This window comes from Lineus longissimus, chromosome 6 (assembly GCF_910592395.1).
Source record: "Lineus longissimus chromosome 6, tnLinLong1.2, whole genome shotgun sequence".
Classification (NCBI taxonomy): Eukaryota; Metazoa; Nemertea; class Pilidiophora; order Heteronemertea; family Lineidae; genus Lineus; species Lineus longissimus.
The window spans coordinates 15,550,805-15,574,623 of NC_088313.1; the positions used below are offsets into that span (position 1 = coordinate 15,550,805).

A 23,819-nucleotide genomic window follows, 5' to 3' on the forward strand; every position below is an offset into this window, starting at 1 on the left:
GTCCGAGCGCCAGCACGTATCGTCTGCTATCCATGATTGGCGCGTTAAACGCCATTTGTCCATTACCGAGTGGCTGAGCCGAAGCCTCCATCACCAAGACGTCGAATTAATTCATTTCATTACAGAGATTTTGAGACCGGTGGGCTATTAATCTGGGGGCCTGATGATTTGGATCCAACGGTTTATTCCAATTGATGGCAATTACGATCGGAGGAGAGCCGCGATCTCCGGACTTAACTTCTCGCTACAGATGGGCTGCTTGGGGACTTCTTTTCATTGCATGAGAGAGGGCACTAGATATCGCGTCATCTTTGACAGACCGGACTAAAAAGAAATCAACATTAAGCGATTTTCCACAACATTTGATACTCCAGGTTATAAAAAGGCCTCGTTAAATATATATCAGGGTGTAAAATTTTACAATTTGGCAAAATGAGCGATGATGCGGTGTCATGTTGGCTTTGTGACATCATGAATCCGACCAATGAGATTAACGAATTGCATTTACTGCTGCATCATTTCGTGTCATTTTTCTTCACGGGCTAATAATAGGTTATACAATTTGCGATGCTCGTTAGAAAATTTGTTCCGGTTTTTGAGCAGATTGAGCAAAGTTTTCGAACGCCATCGACCGAAATTAAAACCCTGAAGTAATTGAATCGTTTACGCGGGTTCATTTGGGTCTCTTGTGAAAGTTTGGTCACCGGAAGACCTCAAAGGTCACGTGTGAACTGCTGAGATTGAAAATAGCTCAAAGTTTTTACAACTTCATAATATGCTGTTATATTTCGAGATTGCATCATAAAATTTACTGCGTCTGGAGTTAATGGAAAATAGCTGGATTGTTGGGCGGCTTAACCGGGATGCGAAGTTTTTTATGAGACCGTTTTTGTTGGCACTTACGGAATGTTTTGTTTTTATCGCTGGTTGCGATTAACGAATGTGAAGTTCCTGACTCTGACATGGGATGTCAACATCTAAGTATAAAACTATCTCAAAATGTCGTTTTTACCCAAGCAGGTTTTGGAAAAGATGGATGACAAAACTGCGGAAAGACTGGATCAGTGTCATCACAATCATTATGTCAGCGGCAGTGCATGGCCCCCTGAAATTGTCCACAGTCCTGAAACTAAACCCAACTCACATGTCCAAAACATCAAAATATCAATAAGAAATATAGCTGCCAACCTCTCTATTGAGCACCGTGGCCCGTATGGGGATTGAATTCACGATATTCTGATTCCGAGACTGAGGGCGAGTCTTTGGTGGCAAGCATCGCCGTTATATGAAGCACTTCGGACTATTCTTAAGTATTACGATGCCATCAAGTTCGTCGATGACCGATGTGAAGGAAAGCTGAATAAGATAACACACATGTTGGCAAGAATTGGTTTTATTTGAAATTGTTGAACTAATGGACATTGACAAAATGAACAGAATGTGTCTGAGTTTACTTGGGAACTGAGCTACCGGGTAATACAATATCAAATTCCTTTAACGATATATTTTCCTAGAAGCTGAAAGCAACGAACTGTTCAGCAAATAGACCCATCATATCTTTCTACTGGTTAAACACTGCACGACCGAGGGAGTTTTGTGACTGCGACTCAACCAGCGTGAAGTAGAGTCGTTGCATTGTCCATTCAGGGGACACATCTGGCTTTCCCCCTGAATCGATTATCAGCTAATTCACCAAATTCCCATCTGATTCAGAAAAAAATCACGTAAGACCTAAAGTCGATTCTGGTTTGGAGTCACACCTTTGATTTGGTAAGGGCTAGGTGATACACCAGAGAGAGATGCACTCCGAGTGCTGATCACGCCCTCCTCAAGCCTTAGACCAACGCTTCCCCAAACTTTCGTTTCAGGCAGAGATTCTGTCTCAGCGGGGGACAGGCGGCCGGTACACATACTACCTTGGCTGGACGAAGGGGTTATGCTCCCTCTTCTGTGTGCTTTAAAGTCTTTTTTATAGCAGGACGATATCGTACGTGTTGCCCGTTTACCAAGAACGATTAATCGCTATGCTGTGAAGATCATTGGGCTGAGATGAGTTGGGAGGATACATGCTCCTACGAAAGATTTGTTGCAATTGGAAGAAACCATATTCTGCTCCTTGATCTGCTTTTCAAAACATTTGGGACGATGATAAAAGGTTTGCTGTGTTTCCCCCAGTGCATCTGTCAAGGAAGCACATGTTGTGACATGTTGCCCGGTTATCAGGGGAAGATTCGTCTTTTATATCACCCAGACACCTAGGTTCGCAGACCACAGAAAATAACATCTTTATAATATAATATTTACACATACAGATGCCTTTAGGACTATTTACAATTGGTATATAACAGTTCAGTGCAGTTGAACAAATCAATGTTGTTCTGATCAAGAATTACTGTAAAACTCATCACTTATGAAATAAATTGTGACTTATTACCAGTGATGCTACAGCATAGCCCTCACCATTGCCCAGGCAATCACCTGTGAAATATGAAGTAACAGATTTTACTCACACAAACATTGTAAACAGCCGAATTTTCGCGAGCATTTCATTTTTCGCTGATTTTACGGATAATCTCAACTCGCGAAAATAAAAATCGCGAATTTAAAAAAAATAAAATTCAAATTCAGGAAATAAATTTTGTCGTCCACCAAAATAAAATCGTGAAATTTTTTTTCTCTTCAGAAATGTTCGCGAATAGGCGCGAAAATGTAAGGGTTTACATATCATTGTTGAAGAAAAATAAACAAAGCAGGAAAGTTTACAGCAATAACGGAAACGCAAATGCATTCTGAGAGGTTCAGACGAATATGAATGTCGTTATGTCTAATCATCGGAGAGTCCATCTTCGAAAGATCCTTAAGTAGTAAAAGAGCTTATCGAGTTCTGCAAGCAAGCCCGGGTCGAAAGTCCTTAAGATTATTTATAAGATTATCATATGTAGTCAAGATTTTATTCGGTTTCGTAAGCGAGTAGTTTCGTGTACATGTGCAGGTAATCATGTACGTATGTGCATGTACACCCGTTACAAGATTTTTGTAAGATCCTTATTTAAGATCTCTGTTAAGATCTTATTCTTGACTAAGTATCTAACAAAAACCTTCTGACGAACTTACATGTATATGAAAACGAAACTGAATATTTTCATTAAGATCTTAACTAAAATATAAGAACTTTGCAATCACTTCCGGCACGGACACACATCTGTGCTTCCGGTGATACTTTCAAAAACGATTATAGAGATTATGAACACACATGGTTCGAGAGACCAGAGTTTATAGTTTACATTATATTGCATCCAAGGTACAGCAGTTGACAATCGACAGAAAAAACCTCATTCCATTTACACAATTTATCCGCCAGAATGCCAATATATTTTCGTTCAAATAATAGATAAATTATTTGAAGACTGAATGAAAGTCATGAGGTTCATATTTGGCAAGTTTTGGCGGTCTCTTAGAAAGTCCTTTGGCATCTGTCATGGTTTACACTCGAATGTTTTTGGGAGATTTCATATTCCATTCGACAATATCAGTCTACGTGCATTGTCGTTTCGGAAGATTGATGTCGCAATGTTGTTGAATTGACCAAATATGGCGCACTGCATATATTCAGTCTCGATCTGAATTCGTCAAGTACTATTTTCAATAAATATTCTACGCATCTATTCAACAGTTTGCTGGTGATAATGATAAACTCGATGTGTTTAGTCCTCGACTATTTTCAGAGTCATCCTCATCACCCGAAATATCGTCCATCTCGTCTGCACGTTCCTGTTGTTTCTTTTTGGCCGTGGCCATTTCAGCTGCGTGTCGTTTCCGCCATTTTGTTCTTCTGTTTTGGAACCAGACCTGAAGCGATAGAGGGTAAAATGATAAGCGGTTGTCTTGGAAAACATTGAATCTGGGAGGCAAAAATTCTTGATTTCTTTATATTTGACTAGTATATTTATTGATATACATATATTGATCTCTGAAACATACAATGTATGAACACATGCTGACAGAAAAACTCCAGTTATATCAAATGGTAAACCAATGGGTATATTACGGGTACACTTTATAAATAATCGCGAAACTCTCTTGGCTCCACATCACGAACCAACCCCTCGAGGCGATCTATCACCAATTCCACAGACACTGATGATATGCAACATGTTCAATCAGCTAGAAGGTTGCCCAAACAAGGTTAGTCGCTGTCCCCTGCGTAAAATCCAATTTAACGGTCAGACATTTGCCTCGGGGCAAGCCAAGAATCAGCGCCTGAATCATTATGGCTTTTACGCAAAATCTAAATTTGGTAAACTTAAAACTCCCATCGCCGTGGTTTCTTGCAGATTTTCATTGGCAATGTTTCCGCTAGTTGTGTTTTTGACATGTCTGGTCACCAGATTAACGACCAGCCGCGTCACAAGTGTAGAAATTAAGTCATCAGCTGGAAAAGTCACTGATGCTTGGTGTGACGCCTGAGATTACATGGTGAACAGGGGATGCGTCTTTGCCAAAACGTCCGTGGTTCTTGAACTAAGACACTTCGTCATATATATATTTTGCAAAAATGAAAAGTTCTATGTTTTTTTAAGAATAAAAAGTATACGCTGGTAGATTTTTTCGGATTTTCTTGATATTCTGAATCACCTCAAATGGGTTTTATTTCGCTGAAAACATGTTAATATTGTCTTGCCCGAATAACACAAGGTTTTTCAAAAGCCTCAGACCATTTATTTTGAAGAGTGTACCAAATACTATTCATCGGGGATTGCGAATGCTCTATCATGAATTGTGCTGAAAGCTCTACAACTGTTTCCATCTCACGAAGCTCCGCCTGACTCTCGAATACCGTCCACAAAAATAGACCAAGCATCGTCCAATCTTTTCCCGCTATGTTTCGATTACCCCCACCGTAAAATTTGCCCACATGGCACCTATTTCACGATTGCCTATTCCTGTTCATTTGGGGCGGGATTCCCTGATCTACCATCCGTCATCAGAGCCCCAAACACAATTCGCGGAGATTTCAGTTTAATTTCATTTTGCAGCGGTAAAGCCCGATTTGATCGGCTACGCTCACTCATTCATGCTACATTAAACTCCAATGGCTGACAATGATCCCTGGGCGTTGAGCCAAGCGGGATGGGACCATCCCTTTCAGCTGTTCAAAAATAGCAAACAGGCTGCCACCGACTTCTTTTTCTACAAGAACTAGTCGTAAAAGACGTAAAAGCCCTCGACTATACATGTACATATACATGTACATAAGAACCTGCTTGCTCAGTTTCGGCAATCACCCGGCGGCAAAACGACCTCTCACGTAAGCTGGGTTGCTTTAACTCATGCATCTGTCAGTATGTTTTTCAGGATCCGTTTACATTTCAGAATCATTCCAGCTCTGAGAAAATGGAGGAGCAGACAAAAAGGTCACTCCGTTGACTTTAACATGGACTTGCATGTAACTGTTTGAACTGATGGAGATAACGCGGGCGTTAGCGACTAAACCTGTTTTTGAGCTGCTAGTGATGCAACTGGTAATGATTTTCAAACAAGATGTTGGTCGATCACCTCTGACATTTTCTTTTTGGTATCTTGATTCAAGAATGATCAAGACAGGTCTTACTTTCAGCAATACTTATTGTATTATGCATCTCAACGTTAGGACTCGCGCATTATGATGCGCATCCCGAAGATTAACAACCGTAATTACTTTTCATAAATTATATTTGCAAATTTAATTTAGATCATTTGTTTTTCGATTGTGGGCAATGGAGCGAGATCACGGGAGATCAACGTTCATTCGGGACATTAGCGCGCGCTTTGACAAGCAGAGCTAGCCACCAATTCTATCTCATTAGTTCGCATTTGAACAAAAGATTGCCGCGCGATTAGAGCGACTGAAAACGAATAAGTAAAACAGAAAATGTAAATCGTTTGTATCAATCAAATATTATCTTGCCAATAGTGTCAGACATAATAAAAACGGATTATTTGGGATTTGAGCTATCTGGTCCGGGCGCCATGAGAAAATTGCTACAAATTACCGCGGGATTGTCTTTGGGATATCGAAGCGATCCTTGAGAGCATTTGGGGCTATTGTCCATTAATACAGGTATTAGAGAAGACAAGAAGGATTGCAAACAAGACCTAATGCCAGCCGTTAAATGATTGCCGGGTAATGATCCCGCAGTGAACGGTGCTGCTGCGGACCTTCTATAGGGTCGCAACAGCATAATACCAGATGGTCATCGAAAAATACGCTGAAAAATGCAAATGTTATGTTTTTGGATCATTTTCAGCTTTGCTGTGACGTAAATCGATTTTATACGATAACTGTTGATCAGAGACATTGGTATCATAATCAGAAGGAGTTGATGTGGCTTTGATTTGAGTTGCCATGTAGCAATGGGTCCAATTGGATTCCTTTTTCAGAGATAACTTGTCTTGTAGTTGACGTGGCTGCATTTTATGGTCGATTCTATTTTCCATGCCAACCATTGAAAATGACTGTCGATTAAAATTTTATTGGCCTTTTTCATCACCGGACTATTATTTAACACCCTGTAGAACCCAATGCTGTTCAGGCATGTAGCATTATTTACGAGCTCGGAATGCACTGTACAGCGTTCAATGTCGTAAAGTTCACTTAACGGCAGTGCAAACAAGTCGTAGCGAAATTTAACGACACCTAGGGGACGAACAGACGAGATGAAAATACGCATCGATGTGTAGAATCAGAGGCTGATTCAGAATAAAAGAGCGAACGCGCAGACGCGAATGGAAGAAACAACTGATTTGAAAGAAATGAACGGCGTTTCATGAGAAAAATGGAGTATAAGAAAACACGAATAGGAAACTGATATGGTTACTATGGAAACACAAAGTCAAATAGACCGAAATTGGTCTGTAGAGAAATCGTACTTCGCGCAAGCGTTGTAACAATGTATCTTCTGTGTCACTAATTTGTGAAAGATGTCCCCCTTGGAGAGCTTCATTGTTTACAGAAAGCTTTGAGGGACGACTTCTAATAACTCGATGCGTTTCTAAGATGGGATGAGTCGTTTATTTCCTCGGCCTTCGCTTCATCTTTTTATTTACTCCATCGCCTAATGGGCCCGAGAATATATGTATTTCCTCTCTCGGGGCAATAAGGAGATATTTACTGCCTATTGGCTGTTTCGAAATTATTTTCGCGTTAGTTGTTTCGGGCATGGATGCCCTTTGAATAATCTTGTTTGCTGTTGATTTCATGAAATGATCTCCAGAAGTCTGGTTCTGCTGAAGAATGATGCAACAGAAGATCAGCGTACACAGCCACGTGATGACTGTGATGACCTTTGCCTTAACTAATCCGAAGTTTAATTCTGATGCACATGAATGACACGTGAGCATAGTGTAGAGTGTTTTTAGGTCAACCGTACTCATTTTCAAAATGGCTCCCGGAAGCTCCCGGTGACGCACAGTCGCGCTCAAACCATCCAATATACAGTTTGAGATATCTTTATTCTGCAATTCAATTTGAGTAAGACTACATGTAGGCTTTGTAATGATGACTTGGGAGTTCAGACACACGCGATTCAGGTATAATGGTATCCTGTTTCACAAGCAATAAACTTGGTTAAGAGATATTTTGACAAATTGGTTACAAATTGATGACTTTTTGCAACACCTGTGAAAAGTGTTAACAGATGTTGCAATGTGCTAAGAACACCTGAATACGGCTGTTCTTTCATTTGACAGGCATGGTGTAAACGGGCGGTGGCTACACATCAAAACAGTAACTCTGCTAACTCCGAATACAACATGATATGCTTCTAAATGTACTGGTAGAACTATTGTCTACCCTGTGCAGACAAGTAGCATTTGTAACGCTCAGTGGCAGAGCTTTGTCGTGTGAACAAAATGGCAGCTTTGCAACAGAGAGAAAATCTGCCACCGAAGGTCACTTTAATTTTGAGCTACCGGAGTTAGCAATCTTGGTGCTTCAGGTTGAACAAAAACAATTTATTTATTCATAACACTATTTATCGGTATCCAACCCGAACCTTCACGCCACGATTCACCGGAATATTAAAAATATCTGATTTCTCTGTTTGGAACATCAAATTATCCCGTCCCAACTTTTTACCAATAGAGAATCCAACAGCAGCGGCGTAATTATATACTAATGGGAACGATATGCACTGATATTGTCTCAATGCATGTAATACATTGACACTAACATTGCTTGCTCATACTCGCCAATCACAAAAATCTGATATCTCATTTAAGCATATGGATATCAACCGCGATTATCACCATATTATACCAGATTGGCGTAATTTCCCAATATCATTTCTGCCTCTCGTTTGACACGCTAAACGTCGTCACCGCTACCAAGTTAAGCCATCTCCCATGTAATTGATGGACGCGTGAGACAGTTCTAATAATTAATCATTAGGCTATGGAAGTGCTCATCCAAAAGATTATTTGAAGCGATTGAAATATATTGGTTATCGAATGTCTATTTGTCACAATATCAGCTAAGCAATGATCTTTCCTCTTCATTGATTCGAGGGTTGGTCATCGATTATGTGATCAGGGCACGAGGCCAGCTGGGACAGAGTGGTGGGTATACGAGAGGCTGAGGTAATTTCCGTAGAAGGGACGACTCCAACCAACTCCAATATTCATTGATTGATTGATGAGGGTACAACGCACGAGGGGGGTCACAGCCTTCTGTTTGCGCTGGTCGTCGTTCCTCCTGTAGATGGGAATCGGGCCTCTGTGTCCACGACACTATCTTTGACTTACATGTAGTCAGTGGCAGTTCGGTGACCCAACGGCCTCAGTATGGACACCAAGATAAAGTGCTCTTTGGGTCACACATTGGCCTCGCTGCAATAAGTGCATATTGGGCTACACTCGGCTAATTCAATAGCTGCAGCCCTCAGTGGCCGGCTCTAGTGACCAACATGACAGCTCAATTCCCCAATAGTCGAGCCGTAGATCAGGGAACACTGCAGCTATTGGTTACTTCTTCAACCACGGATCAAGCCAGCAAGCGATCGCACGATTTAGAATAATGTCATGTCTATCGCGGAAGATTTGACCTAATGATAATCAAGGGAGCTCAAGAGCTGACCAGAATACGGCATCAATCTGACGCATTTGCCTCATTATTTTCCTCATTCCTATAACGGTAAGGATAAGATGAACGACAGTTAGGCCAGACTGAGTGAATGTGGGTTGTCCTGGCAGAGTAGTTTTCAAACCTTCCGTGATACCAATTCATACCAATGGCTTTTGTCAGGAGTTCGGAGGAAACCCCAAAATCAATGTTGGCAAGGCGTTAGATGAATGCTTTTCGCCAACTTTGATACTTATAGCAACATACCAAAACCGGACTGGAACTTGCACCGAGTGATTAGCATAGTCGAAGAATTTGACGAGCGTTTGCCTGAACATGAAATTTGTTTTGTGTCGCCTGGAGATTATAAGAACGACGTTTAGTGGCGGCCGTATGGGGTCTAATCAAATTGTTGGGATACGGGTATGCGGTGAGGTGAACCAATAGATTCCTGCCAGGAATGGCCGAATAAACACATCAATCTACATTTGTTGCACTTAAGCAATGATCATTCGGAGAGTTGTTTCATTAACCCGTACTGCCGATGAAGTAGGTTGGTTTCACTTGGTTTCTGCTTCAGATTTTCGTTCGTTTCGAACTCTCGATACAACTGCAGCAAACACGACTCGCTGTTTTCCAAGCAGGTTGAAATGACATCACTGTATTGGTGTAGTTTTATACACGTGCACACCGTCCGTGAAGTTCAGAATCCGGGGGAGTAATCCTTCTTTGTCATCGCCTTTATAGATAGTCATGATCACGTGACTACCTCAACCGGACGCGTGTGCGATCCACGATCGGTTCATTTGAGGTTCTGCTTTCTTCCAATTCTGCGCTCACTTTTCTAAAGTTATAATCAAAGCCTTCGGATTAATGAATTGGTAATGAAAAGCAATGCCACCATGGACACTAACAAATCTAATTTTACGCAAAACGCCACCGCAGCTGCGAAACAACCACAGAAATTCAAGCGAACTGCGTTGAATTTCAATTCGGTCGAGTCAAAAGAAGACGCGTGCTTTTGTCAAAGGAGAGGTGGACCTTCTTCGTCAGTATATTGTTCTATTCAACTTGTAAGATTTTCTATCGGGCAAAACCAATTAATTTGAGATAGGCATGACTCGGTGTGTCATCAACAATGGACAAGACTAACACTGTTATGTAATAGGGGAATACTTTAAGTGGATTATATGCGAGATCAGAAGAAGCCGCCAGGTGCGACGGGGTAGAAGTTGCGTTGTGATTTTTAGCGCCTTAGTCAAAGATTTAATGGCAATTACAAGTTTGTTTTGAAAATCAACGGCCCAGTCTGAATAATAAATGTGTGACTTTTTGTCAAATGATAGCAGTCCTGCAGATCTTGTAATCATCTGTTTTAGATGGAGTAAACGAATCAATCAATCAATCACTAATTACGGTTTTACTCAAAGCAACCGCTACCCGACCGATGAAAACGGTTTGCAGGCGTGAAACTGAGATTATGTGACAGGTTTCAGTTATTTGGTTGAGCAGAAAAAAAAGAGATAATGACATCAATTTGCCATGTCCCATGTGTTTAGAACATGTGCCAAGTGAATCAAATAGAGCAACATGTGTTGAACATGACATTTCTTAAAAACAATTTTTAAACGATCGTAATCAAAACCTGTAGAGGTCACATCCGTTTCTGCGTGCGTCCATGTTGAACGGACATTTCATGGCATTTATATTGGTAGAAAGGGTTCAAAGATCACCAATAGGCTTTCACTTGCACATGTCATTGAAACGTTTTGGTCACCAGAATTCGGTCCTGAGGTTGGTTTTTGGACGCCAGGCTCTATCGCGTAGGATGGTCGCCGCGGCCAGAGCGCAGGAGCCTATCACTAGGCCGCTGCATGTGGTGGTGGATAATTACCTCTTCTCAAGAATCAACAGAGGAAAACAGCACTTCGAAAGCAAATCTGTCCAACATTTTATAACCATCTGGTCACCACCTGCCCAAGCAAGCAATGAGTACACAAATGACACGTTTTTTTCCTGTCCAATAACTTATAACAAATTGTACTCTCCATCACTTAACAAGAACTCCTTGACTTGTGTCATTTGCAGTGAAATACGAGCGAATTTTGTTTCAAAATATCATCAAGCGGTAAGCAGATGCCACCCAGAAATGCCATGCTTTGTGCTACATCAACAAGCAATGAAAAATATTAAAGTAGCGGTAGCATTTCGTGTTCTGACATACACTCGGTCATTAATCATGACAAATGTACTGCAGTAGCACTCCTCGCTGCCCTTCTGTTTTGAGGATTCTTTTCTCCGCACCCGGCACTTTCAGCATGATAGTCCATCAACATTATAAAACGTTCTCAATGATTTTCAGCATGTCCCTACAAACTTAATTATGACAGCAAAAATGAATAAAACTGCTGATGATGATCTGATCTAGAACACATACATGTATATGTTTCTTCATGACGTCACAGTCATGCGCAGTAACCTACCTTGACTTGACTTTCTGACATGCCCAGTGCATAAGCTAATCTCGCCCTTTCAGGCCCCGCTAAATATTTTGTTTGTTCGAATGTCTTTTCTAAAGCGAATATCTGCTGTCCTGAGAACGTTGGTCGTGTATGTTTTCGTTTGCCATCTTTATCTAGTCCCATTTGTCCTTGTGATACTGGAAAATACAAAAAAGGAAAAAGTTATAAGTGATGAAAGGAACAAGAGTACTTGGTGGCCACTTTAGTATTTGAAATTAACTTATCATTTACAGTTCAGGGATGCATTGACATTTACGAGTACATGTATTTTCAAAACTGCACTAATTTATTATTGTCTTTATTTTGCTTGCAAGGAACAAAAACAAGTAAATTATCTTATTTTTCTTTATATTTCAATGGTAATCAACTACTCAATGAGTTGTTGGTGGTTGGCACTGCGCATAAAAAAACAGTGTGATAGAAAGCAGAGTGCCTTTTCTCGTGTGGACTATAGACGCGCTATCCCTGGCACTTGCACCATACGTAAATGTATCAAATGTACGCCTGTCCCGACATCAACACTCAGATCTACAGCACAACATCCCCTGCTCTGCTACCGGCATTTCCCTGTGTGACCATCATTGGAAATGTATCTCTTTACCGCCAACAAAGGCACAATCACCCCTAGGTCGGCACGGAACAGGATCAAGCAAACCGGACAAAAGGCGAGCCAACACTGAGGAAATAACTCCATGGAAAGCGTGTGACTCCGCATACGATATCAGCCTTATAGTTGCGGAGAAAGTCAACCCAAACAAAAGTCTGAGAAGAGATACATTCTTTCAGCTTATAACCGTATTAACCCTACTATAGACTCTTTCGTTGAAATGATTGCATTCGACATAGAGTTGTGGCACACGTTTGCACCGTCAAACGCGAACTTAAAAAGAGCGAAAATTACAACTGCCATTTTACATAAACCGACACCATTTTCAGAGCTCAAATTTGGCAAGTTGCACATCTTTAGATCGAGGCTCATTGTCCATGGTTTGAGAGAAAAAAGTGTGGCCAGACGGCTCCAACCGCTAGGTCAAACATGAGCAATTTAGTACTCATTAAAAGAGAAGACGCTAATAATTGGCGCCAAAAGCGATTTCAAGTCAATAATTAGGTGCTGATCTTGTACCAAAATGGAGTGAAATAACAAATATCAATGTCTATGCTTATATACCTTTGATATATAACGTAAGAAATGTTACAACTGGTGCCGAATAATTCAATAAAACATCGCCCAGACGCCGTTGCAGTCTTGCTGCAGCGATAGTCAGTAAAAATGTGATGAGTTTTTTTCAAGTCGACATATCGTCTTTGATCAGCCATCGTTCGACTTACAAAAAGCCCTTGTGACATTCCGACCGATTTTCTAGGTTTCCCGCCGTTTTAATGATAAAGGCATGGCAAACTTCTACAATATTATACTACTTAACTCATTCCCAAATCGTCTTGGAATAATTATTATTAGCAATTAGCAACACGCCCAGTAGACAATAATGTGCGCACGTGCCTTAATTAGACTCATTTTGGGGCGGAAAATATTGTGATAGTTTCACCTGGTATAGTTTTTAATTGCTGTGACTGATATATTAAGAACAGATCAGTTACTAAATATATGCGAACTATAGACTGAACATGAAACATGGTTCATAAAATTCAGATCAAAAATCAAGTTGGGGAATTAATAGTAGATGCGAACTTGTGATGTTCATTGACATTTTCAATCCGTCACGTTCGGGTTGTCGAATCAGGGATTCAAATTTAGGTCCGTGGTCGAATAGATGTATAAATAGCAAAATTCCATCATGCTGGTGTCCGGTAGTGGTTGACCGAAATGATCGGCATCAGGATTTTGTTGCTGCACCAATGGCAGGAATATCAAACAAAGACTATTGTTCAAATGAGCCAGTAATGGCTACAGTCTGGAGTCCGAATAAAATTCTATGAAAGTAAGTGCTTTTGAAAATGAAATCATATGAAATTCATGAACGTATCACATAATGTCTTGGGCCATGGGTGCTGCAGATGTGAGAGGTATTTTGAATTATTCTCGCCAATATCAGTGAAAGTATTGAATGTTCTTTTGATCATGACCTTTCTGCTAACTCGGTCACCTCGCCATTCGTATGTATAGGTTACAGTGGATACATCTATCTTAACCTGGTTATCATTATGAATATCATTAATAATGCTATTCTCATTTCAAGATGTCTTCCACCTGTAATTGTGGTAATGTGCATACCTCCAGTTAATGAAGAGGGGAATTCGTGTCAGTAACTTATATGTCTTGGTGAAAGTATACAGCAGCTTGTTGTGGGATTTATGTTAACGCAGGTTTTTATTCCGCAAAATTTCGTTTTTTTTCTCTAAGAACAAATGGGTAATTTCGTTTCGCGCGTCATTTAATGATCCTCTATCGATTTCATCGCCTTACTCAATTAGCATCATCAGGCCAATTTCTTTGTCACCGATATTAATCATACTGCGCATTATCTGTGTGTAACTGGCCACTAAGTGTCATTATGTCGTGGCTAAACTCGGATGCTCCTAATACGCCGATAAGGCCGCGGATCATCATTAGACCAAACGCCCTAAATCCCCGCCATTGTTCGCCAACACGTCATATCCGCTGAAACAAATTGGTTACAAATTGACAGACTTATCTCTCTCGTTTGGCTGGTGGATGGGATTCTGGTATTGAGTGTCGCTTTCTCACGGGCTGGGCGTTGACATCAGGGATAAAGGGCCAGACCGTTCCGAGTACATGTACACATGTACCATCATTCAATGGGTTTTGCTTTTGATTTGAAGAACGAACCCTTGACGGATATTCTTGAAGGAAAATATTCCTCGGACTGAAACTATCAAGACAGACACTAATCTTTATAATTTTTGACATAATGTCTTTATATCAACAGAAAAAAATTATCCATTGTGTCACAGATCGGCGCACTCCACGACATCGAGTACCTACTTGAATATACAATGTATAATCAGATACTTCCAACAACACAAGTCTTTTGCGCATAAAATCATGATAAGTGTCTCACAGTGCTGTTCCATGTTCGGGTGTGTATGCATGGCCCGTGCTTTGCGTGATTTCAGGATGGTCTATTGGGGTATTAGTGAACATTACCGCATGGAGTGTTAAAGACAGCCTTTTCACGCCATGTAACCAATCGATGGAGACATAAAACTGGTGACAGGCTGAGCATACTGATGCGGTGGCTGGGCGGGATGAACGCAACTCATGCTATTAGACGCATAACATCAATGTCTTGTTTCTTCTTGGAAGAACCACGGGCTTCTTCAAACAGGCTTAGCGACATGGCAAAACATGTATATACATATACCGGTCTACCTTCCAAAACCTATCCTTAATTGCAAACTATAGTTTTTAAAGAAATCAAATATTCTATCAACAACATTAAAATATTGATAGAAAGTTATGTTTTAAACACGAAGCTCATCCATGAGCCCATTAAATTAGGCTTCGATCCGCCCGCTGTACATGTAGGGCGGACAAGCACCTGTGCACTTTCGTGAACAAGAAAACAGTGTTCGCAACCAAATTCCCCACATCCGAGACGGGGCGAGTATGAACCACAAATTTCATCTCTCTTGCCTGATTCAGCAGAATGATGAGAGGCTGTCCTGTGAGTCACTAAGGCGGGAAACAGGGGAATATTTACTGTTATTCCAATCATTAGTAATCATCCGTAGCCATAATAAAGAGCTTCGGTTACTCACAATTTGTTTTGGTCGCCGGTAATCCGCACTCTTGCTTATTGAATAAGAATTGTATCTTTCTTGGCTTTCAATTTAGGCGGCTATGCTACGTACGAAGGGGGGGGGGGGTTGTTTAGCATTTGCTACTTGTGATTTTGTCCATTTTTATGTTTGGTCCTGCTGCAGCAGCAAGAAATTGAAGGGGGCCTGCAGAGAAAGTTCATGACTTTTTAAGCAGAAGATGCCGTGTTTTGATTAAACGATGGCCAAGGAGATATTCAACAGAGATAGATCAGCCTTCTGTCTTAACTCGGAGAAATCAACCAAAAACGTCTCAAAATGCATGACATTTCTGCGGGGTCAGTATTCAGGACAGGAGCTTTGTGAAAAGCCTTGGATTCAGATCTAGAATGAAGTGAATATCAGCATGTCAATTTGCACATGTTTATAAAACCAGTCCCGTAGCATGAGTTTTGACATCTCTAATTTTGACGAACTGCCTGATGAGTTTGGTTTTTTTCTCTTCATGGCGAGCCTCGGTAAAAGATGCGCGTCATGGAGATACTGCGTAAATACCTGTGGATATCAAATCATAGCACGGGTTTTTCCTTGACCTTCTGCAGGACCAGATTGATCAGTGATTGCGTCAGTTGTAATTTTTTTACTCCAGGTTGGCTACCAATTTCCAAATGATTGATGAATCATCATTGCTATGCCAATAAAGCCAAGGCGATCGCATCAATGTAATGGTACTTATGATAAATATTTAGAGATCGATCATCGGTATCGAGGAAGGATTCAATCAGATTTATTTACATGTGGTCGATCCCTAATTAATGACTCGTCAGTCGAACTGTATATCAGCAAATAATTGATAAACTATTTGGAAAACAAAGCTTATCGTTCGTTGATACTGTTGCAGTCGACAAAAAGGTGCAAATTTGTACTTGTAAATAAACAAATAAAATAAAATTGTATTCATTTAAATTAGGATATAGCTCAGAAACTTCACGTATATGCAAAATTAAGGGGCCGTATAAGAGACATTGTTAATTGCAGATAACAAGTGAAACGTCTGAAATTAGGGGGGGGGGGGGTCCAATACTTCTCCCAAAAGTTGTTATATTTTTTTAGATACATGTACATGTAATTATGTAAGTTATCAACTTGTCAAATATCATTTCTGTTAAATTCGAACTCAATAAAGATCACTCTTAGCACTGTCTAGATTTATTAAACAACATACACAAATCCTTAAGCCTTGTGGTCGTAAAAGATTTCCGAAGGGGGAGTTTTGGTTGCTGATTCTAATTTTACGATGTTTTTCTTTGTATACGATGCTTAAGATTACTCTTCCGGTAGTTGGCCAAGGTTTTGGCGGACCGACTTCGGCCGAGCCCGTCCACCCACACGCAGGTGCTAGTAATGACCGGCACATGAAACTCGTGGCTGTGAAATATAAAATTGAAGCAGTTGTCAAAGTTCCAACTCCAAATGTGTACTTTGCTTTTAATATCACAGATCCTTGACAAGCCTCGTTGACAAGGCGGTCTAAGTCAAAGACACCAGGTGCGAACCTTGCACCAAATGTGAAGTACTACCCTATCATAAACGCATTGTAGCCACAGTGTCAACTGTTATAATATTGTGTATATCGCCGCGGATTGATAAATGGCATGAAATCACACTCAGGATAACCGGCGATTGTTATCCAATTTTTGGTTAAGTTGACCACTAAAGATAGGCCGCGAAGTTTACATGTTTAAGTCGAAAATGAGCGAATTAAACTCATGTTTTCGCGCTGATAAGTCATGTATATTTCGATACAATGAGATAAATCTGAATAAGATTATGTTGATTCAATTTTTATAGAGGATATATCATGCTAACCCTTTATCTTGAAAAGTATACAATTGTTATGTCGATATGCTTAATTTCGGCTTATAAACCTGAAGCTTCAATAACAGACTAATTTTGTAATTTTGGCTATTAAGTATTTGATATGTGTTTTCAGCACCTTAGTTAGCTTTATCATAATGTGCCACATATTGTGAGCTTACAGCATCTTTTTATGATTATCGAAACAAAAATGAATTTACTGAGGTTTGAAGATTCTAGTGCATGAAGGTGATCTAAAGTGCATTTTCGTCCATTTTGAGACAATGGGCAACATGGCTGGATGAATAAGAGGGAAAAGCTTTCTCAAAGGCATAATTGTTCGGAACATATGACCCATGTTTTGAGTGGAGTCGTTTAGAATACCAGTGAAGATAAGGAGGCTGCGGCATTGCGGTCAACATCCCGCTGGTCCTGTTATGGGATGCGGACTAATGCGCGCCGTGATATGGTGCGAAGGGCCGAGGGCTATAGACCTGAGCAATTGTCCGGCCATCAAAGCTACACCATCTTCTATCACCCGGCCATATTGTCCGTGACCACACAGAAGATCAAGCGGCCTCGAAACACAAGCGAATTATACAAAGAATGTGTTTTTAATAACGGCGCTTTTGTTGCGGAAGAGTTTCGGCAACGATGCAGGGAAACACGGCAGAATGACAAGACTGCGCCAACGCTTCCTTATTATGTTATGACAAAGGGTAGATCTCCCCTCAGCATACCCAAAGGCCATTGCTTTCATTTTTCGTGACTTTTTGATGATGTTGACGCATGATGATTTCGGACAAGATGGATAATGTTCACGGTATCTTGGTTGCTTTGTGTTACAGTCATAGATGAAAGATATACGTGTGATATTCTGTAAAGGTCTAGTGAGCACAGCAGGGATGGGCATGGCCTAGAGGCTGAGGAATTATAGTTGGGCACTACCACGGAAACCGCAGACATAACACCAGTTGATGCGAAAGATCGGTAGCGATAACATGTAGAAATTTGAATGGATGTGAATTAATTTATTGGCCGCAATGCCGATCCAGTTCAGATACCAAGTCATGCAAATTTGATGACCAACAGGATATCGAGATTTATAGGATGCTTCGCCTTGCCACTCTTCTCAGAAATCGTTCGTATAGACATGGTGAATGTATGTGTGATGCAAAAAATTTAAACGCTTCGAAAAGTGCAGGTAGTGCGTGCATGTAGAAATACATGTAGATGTCAAATTTACTTGGCATTCGTCATACATGTATTGAATACAAACAAAATACTATGTGCCATTCTGCACATTCAGTGTGTATGGACATGCCAAGTTATTCTGAAATCGACATTAAACAGTGTTTTAAAATGTACATACATTGGCTAAGTCCATAGTCTTCTAGTGATCTGTTGCCTGAGAGTTCATGAAAGAAATGAATGAAAAAGTGTTAAGAATGCATACTGAATATCGTACATACGTGGTAATATCAAATGAATGTAGTACATGGTCCCTGTTACAGTCGAATTTATTTTATCTAATACGCTATTTTTCAAAACTGAAAAATTGCATTAAATGTTGGTTAATCTCACTTAATTTGTGAACGTTCATGAAATATAAACCAAATTATCGTCCATTGCTATTTGGCATTTGAAAAATCTTAAAATCTGAAATGCTGGTTGAAAAGGAGTGTGATTTTTTTAAAGTTTTGATTGGTCAGTACACAGAGCTTTTATTCTGCCTTGTGAAAGCATAATAAGTCTTGTGACATTGTTTTTATTAGTAATTCCCTCAAGGACAGAAGTCATACGTCTTGACCTAATAATTTGAAAATAAATGGCCCAATTGTAAACTTATAGAGCAAATGCATGACCGTATTTCTAAGTTTACTCTGTGGAAAATCCTCAGGTCAGTTAATAGTGTTCCATCCCAACACGTTGAAGTTGAACAGACTAAAAATCGAAATCATGTTAAATGTTCGAATACTGCTTGACAATACACAATCACTCACGATATTACTCATTTACAAAATACTTTCAAAAAACTTCTTAAATAAAGCTTTGTCCGTCTGGTGTAGTTAACTGTGCAACACTCATGTATTCTTTTGCAAAGAAAGTGATATATACATGTACATGAGTTAGAGTTTTATTCTGAGGTATAAGAAGTACTGAAAATACCATTCTGTCAGACTGTTGAACAAGTCTACGTGCGAGGTGTTAGAATACAAATAAATATCGGGAGGGTTCGAATACAATTATTAAATGAATGAACAACGGTGCCACTGCTTGAGTTTGTAAATTATTAAAGCACTGGACCGCGATCATAATCTTGAATACTGATATTTATCAAAATCATAATTAGACTGTCAAAATCAATCATCCTAACCAAAAATATGAACATTCATATAATGAAAGAATATCGAAATAACGATTTTTATCCTTCTCATAGCTTGCCGTACTGTCACGACTGAAAGCTATGTTTGAACATGGATGGAGTTAAACACGATACACTGAGGAATGTATCTATTTATGATTGTAATGGCATGCAGAATGAAGATGGAAAATAATATTTACCTGGAGGCCGCCATGCTGGACTCTGCATAATCCCGGGCCAATATATGGGTGTCCGTCCAGGCAACTCCGCCAAGGGTTTAGAAAACCGAGCCTGTGGGTTGAAATACATCCCCGCGTTTACCCTTTGTAAAGCTCCTAGCTGCTGTAACTGCATAAGTTGAGAACCTCTACTCAAGATGTCTTGGATCCCATGTGGGGTGGAGGGAGAGCTAAGAGTCTGTTTGATCGACGCCTGGGTGTATGGAGAAGTCTGAGTGAGCATGGCCGTCGTTGCCGGAACTTTCATCTCCGTCATGTTGTGGAGGGCGGCCAAAGGAGGGCTACTCAACACGAATGCACTTTGCCGAGAATTGTCCATGTTCATATTAACGTGATTGAGAAGGGAGGCCATGGCCGTAGGGCTAGGGTTTTGATACCCTGCCGTAGACCCCTCCGAAACTCCACAGTAGTCCAACATCTGTAGGCCCTCCGTCCCCGTCGGGCTCAAATTCCCTTTCGACAACACTTTGGTTATTTAGGAAGGCCTTCCACGTGAGTTAAACTTCGCGATATTTAACGAAGATGTGCCGTATAAGGAAGTATAATTATCTCGAGATAATCTCCCCAGTATTAAAAATCGGTGAATTCAAAGATTTCGATTTATCAAAATCGCTTCAAATCTCATAATAGATTATCGATGTGTTTGACCAGGTTACATCAGGGTAAACGATACCCACATCAAAGGGACCGCCTCTTGAGAAATGTGTCCTGGTAAAAAGGTGTAAGTCCTGATATTGTGCCGACCTGATATTGTGAACTGACCTGTCCCCCTCGCTCACTGAGTATCAAATGCATAGCCGGTCTGGCGGTCCTGCTCATTTGAAGTTAGTTGTTAGTCGACATGTTCGCATGATTGACGAAGAGTCATCAATCATCAGTCAACACAGATTGATCACATTCGAATGCCGCTACCTCGCGACCTACAACCTCAGGTCGCCTTTGTAGAACCCGCACACACCTTCCCACACATTTCATCCCGCAATTGATACGGCGACAGCTTGGAACGAGGCTTACTCGACCTGTTGAACGAATCTGCCGTTTGATTGGCCGGTCAGCGGGGGTTGGCCTTAATGAGATGTAAAGAGGCTTTCGATTGGATGAGCGCTCTCGAGATGACACTGAGCCACGTTCCGGGCTCTAGACAGACGGTAATGATGTGGTTTCTTTATTAGCCGATACAAAGCGGATGCTCTACGCAAGTATTCCACTTTGCTTGTTATTTCATCTTGGAGTAACATTAAGACTGATCTCACATCAGAGCATTAATGGCATTTGACGCACATGGAATCATATCAATTCTACGCTGATGCGTTGGTATCAACTTTTGTCCCGTTGTCTATTTTTATCTATCGGGGCCCAATAAAGAATTTGAGAGACTATAAAATCTCAGGGTTGAATGACGATTCCGCTTTACTTGGCATTCTACAAGCGACCATTTTTGCCTTAGGAAACATCAAATTAACACCCTTTTCACCCGTCTCATTCCAAAGCGTGAAATTAAGATGCGAGAAGGCTGCCCGCCCTTCGCCATAAAACTGTCACCCTGAAGTAATGAATTGGCGCATAATGTCCTGCATACGTATTAACTGAACAACTCAATTAAAAAAAGAGGCATTGTCATCAATTTATTGAGATTTCCTTACAAACTACTTGATTTTTTCTTAAAATTCTTGACCTTAACTTAAATCCCCTTATTAATGACTTTTATATTCTTTTTACACTGGAAAATTTATTTAGGCAAGTTCCGAGTCTTTGTTATCTAGTAATGGGGATCAAAATGTGACAGATTTTGGGAGGTCACTTTAATTTTGGACGTCGTAGTTAATTACAAATTCGTTATCATAGAATATCCATTTCACATTTAATCATCACAAATACTTCTCCATAAACTATTGCCAAAATTAAGTATTATGTCATTTGAACATCCATTCTTATTTTTCGTAGATCTTCAAAACAATTCCGCCGAAGAAACTTCGTGCGCTGCGTGAAAATGTAGAAGTTTAATTTAAATTTAAACAATATCTTTTTAGATCAATGGCTATTGATTGTGTCCAGACATTCGAAATAGATAGATTTGCGGGTGCAAGTAGGCCTTATCATTTGTTTGTCAAGTTTGCGGTAGTCTCCAACAGGCCAGATATAGATTATTTGCAATCCAATCAAAGTATATAACGTGACAAAAAGATGATTACAGAAAGCAATCTAATAGCACACTCAGAACACTTCTATTGGGGTTGTAGGCACACCCCCTTTTGTTAAAATCACAGGCAGGCTCATCAAATTTCGAAAAAATAGGTAATTTTCGGTGATTGAATCAAAATATTGTTGAAGACGCATGCGGGCCGATTCACACTCTTAACTGTAAATATTTATATTTATATTTATTACTATTTGCTTTTTTGTGTTTGTTTGTTTAGATCTGCCTTGACACATGCATATATTAGAAAAAAACGTTATCAACTTTCGATCAATGATACTCGCTATACTAGTGAGACTTCTTGGTGTCGACACGAAACCTTAAGTTTTCATCAAGGTTTGCTTCGGCAGAATCCTCGTTTTAGCCGTATGGTTACATGAAACTATCATCTCGAGTTATCTTACTGCATGATTGTCAAACAACTCCATTACATAGAGTTTATAATCTGCTTCTCTTCGAGCAATAATTAAGATCTAGTGGCATTCTACAAGAACCAAGCACCAGACCTCAAATCGGGAACAAGCCAGCAAATTCAATTTTCGGGAATTGAAGTGCGGTTTAATTAAAACATGAATCGCTTTACGCATAAAATATTGCCTATAAATTCGATAAAATTAATTTAAGTGGCATCTCTGCGGTGATATAGCAGCGACAAACTCGCTTGTTAGTCTCCATTATGTTGTAGTATTCAAGCTGAAGTTGGTATTAATCTTTAATGAAGACAAACTAGAGGACTATCGAGGCGGGAGGGGAATTAACCATTGATTAGTAGCCACCAAGTGGTACACGGGTCGATAGAAAAGACGACTTGTCCTGGTGGACGGCAGATGGAGGGTCTTAAATAGAAAGGAAGGGAAGCATTCAGAACATTTTGCGTCAACAGTCTCGTGGGTAATATCCCCCCCCCCCCTTCTTTTCTCTTTTGCAGTTTTACGGTCATACCGGCTGGCGATCCGATCTAGCATCTACACCACTGCGGCCGACTATCGACAAATTGAATAATTAATGGATGTCATTTACAGCTTCTTTAGGCTACCAATCGAACTGAAAGCCAAATTATTATCATAACTCCGTGACATTAAATTTTCCGGTTCTTTCGTTCCGTCGAGTTAACATCTGCCCCTGATAGCACTGCCGAGAAACGAACGGGTTGAAAACCCGCGGAGACGTTAACCGAAACGATGATCTAAAACTTATTAGATCCTCCGCGAGAAAACTTTTAATCAGTCGCGACTTAATCAATTAGAGAATGCGTATTGCGTTTAATGTTGATAATAACGCCAAGACATTTTATTGTTCATTTGAGTCCGCCTAAATGCACAACGTTAATCAGTGAGCAGTGTGACCTTAATTTCGCCAGGTCCCTAGGGTATCATAAGGCGGTAGTACCATAGATCAAATTCTGGCTCACGACGTTCACCAAGAGACTCGATAGTAATTAAGGCACCACTTTCTTCCATGGGCACTGTTTACACAGACATCTTGGTGGAATTATTACCCGGATGAATTAATTTCACGTTTCGCGATTATGGACTCTTAACGCTAGTTTATTGTAGACCGTTTGGCAATGTTAGCTATGTTTTGTTCTTCGCTCGTTCTTTTTATTGTTTTTCTACCATTCTTGCATCTTGATTGCCATTCATGACGTGATAAGTATCAACTTTAGTGAAACAATTGCGAATGTTGGGTTTTGTATCCTATGGCCGGGAATTAATCCAGGCTCCTCAATCATGCTCAAGTCTGTTTTCCCATACTCCGAGCAGTGTAGTGTGATGTGGCGGTCCCAGTATCATTGTTT

At 40.3% G+C, this 23,819-nt stretch overlaps 1 protein-coding gene across 2 annotated transcripts; it reads right to left on the reverse strand.

Annotated features, from left to right (window-relative positions):
- Nucleotides 1-1,387: 1,387 nt before the first annotated feature.
- On the reverse strand, nucleotides 1,388-20,647 carry LOC135489159 (homeobox protein Nkx-6.2-like). 2 transcript variants are annotated; one of them, XM_064774371.1, is made up of 4 exons: nucleotides 19,786-20,647; nucleotides 18,593-18,628; nucleotides 11,581-11,756; nucleotides 1,388-3,849 (listed from the first exon to the last, which is right to left on the reverse strand). In XM_064774371.1, exons 1-4 carry the CDS (start codon nucleotides 20,240-20,242, stop codon nucleotides 3,667-3,669), a joined length of 852 nt encoding a protein of 283 aa, XP_064630441.1. In that variant the 5' UTR covers nucleotides 20,243-20,647; the 3' UTR covers nucleotides 1,388-3,666. The 2 variants fall into 2 exon arrangements, with proteins under 2 accessions (XP_064630441.1, XP_064630442.1); XM_064774372.1 differs by lacking the exon at nucleotides 18,593-18,628.
- Nucleotides 20,648-23,819: the final 3,172 nt, after the last annotated feature.

Coding starts and splice junctions, on each gene's coding strand:
- LOC135489159 (XM_064774371.1), bottom strand. CDS start 20,242: ATGTTGGACTACTGTGGAGTTTCGGAGGGGTCTACGGCAGGGTATCAA. Junction 11,757..18,592: donor AGACTATGGACTTAGCCAAT/GTATGTACATTT, acceptor TGTATTTTCCAG/TATCACAAGGACAAATGGGA. Junction 3,850..11,580: donor TGTCAGAAAGTCAAGTCAAG/GTAGGTTACTGC, acceptor CTATCGCTTCAG/GTCTGGTTCCAAAACAGAAG.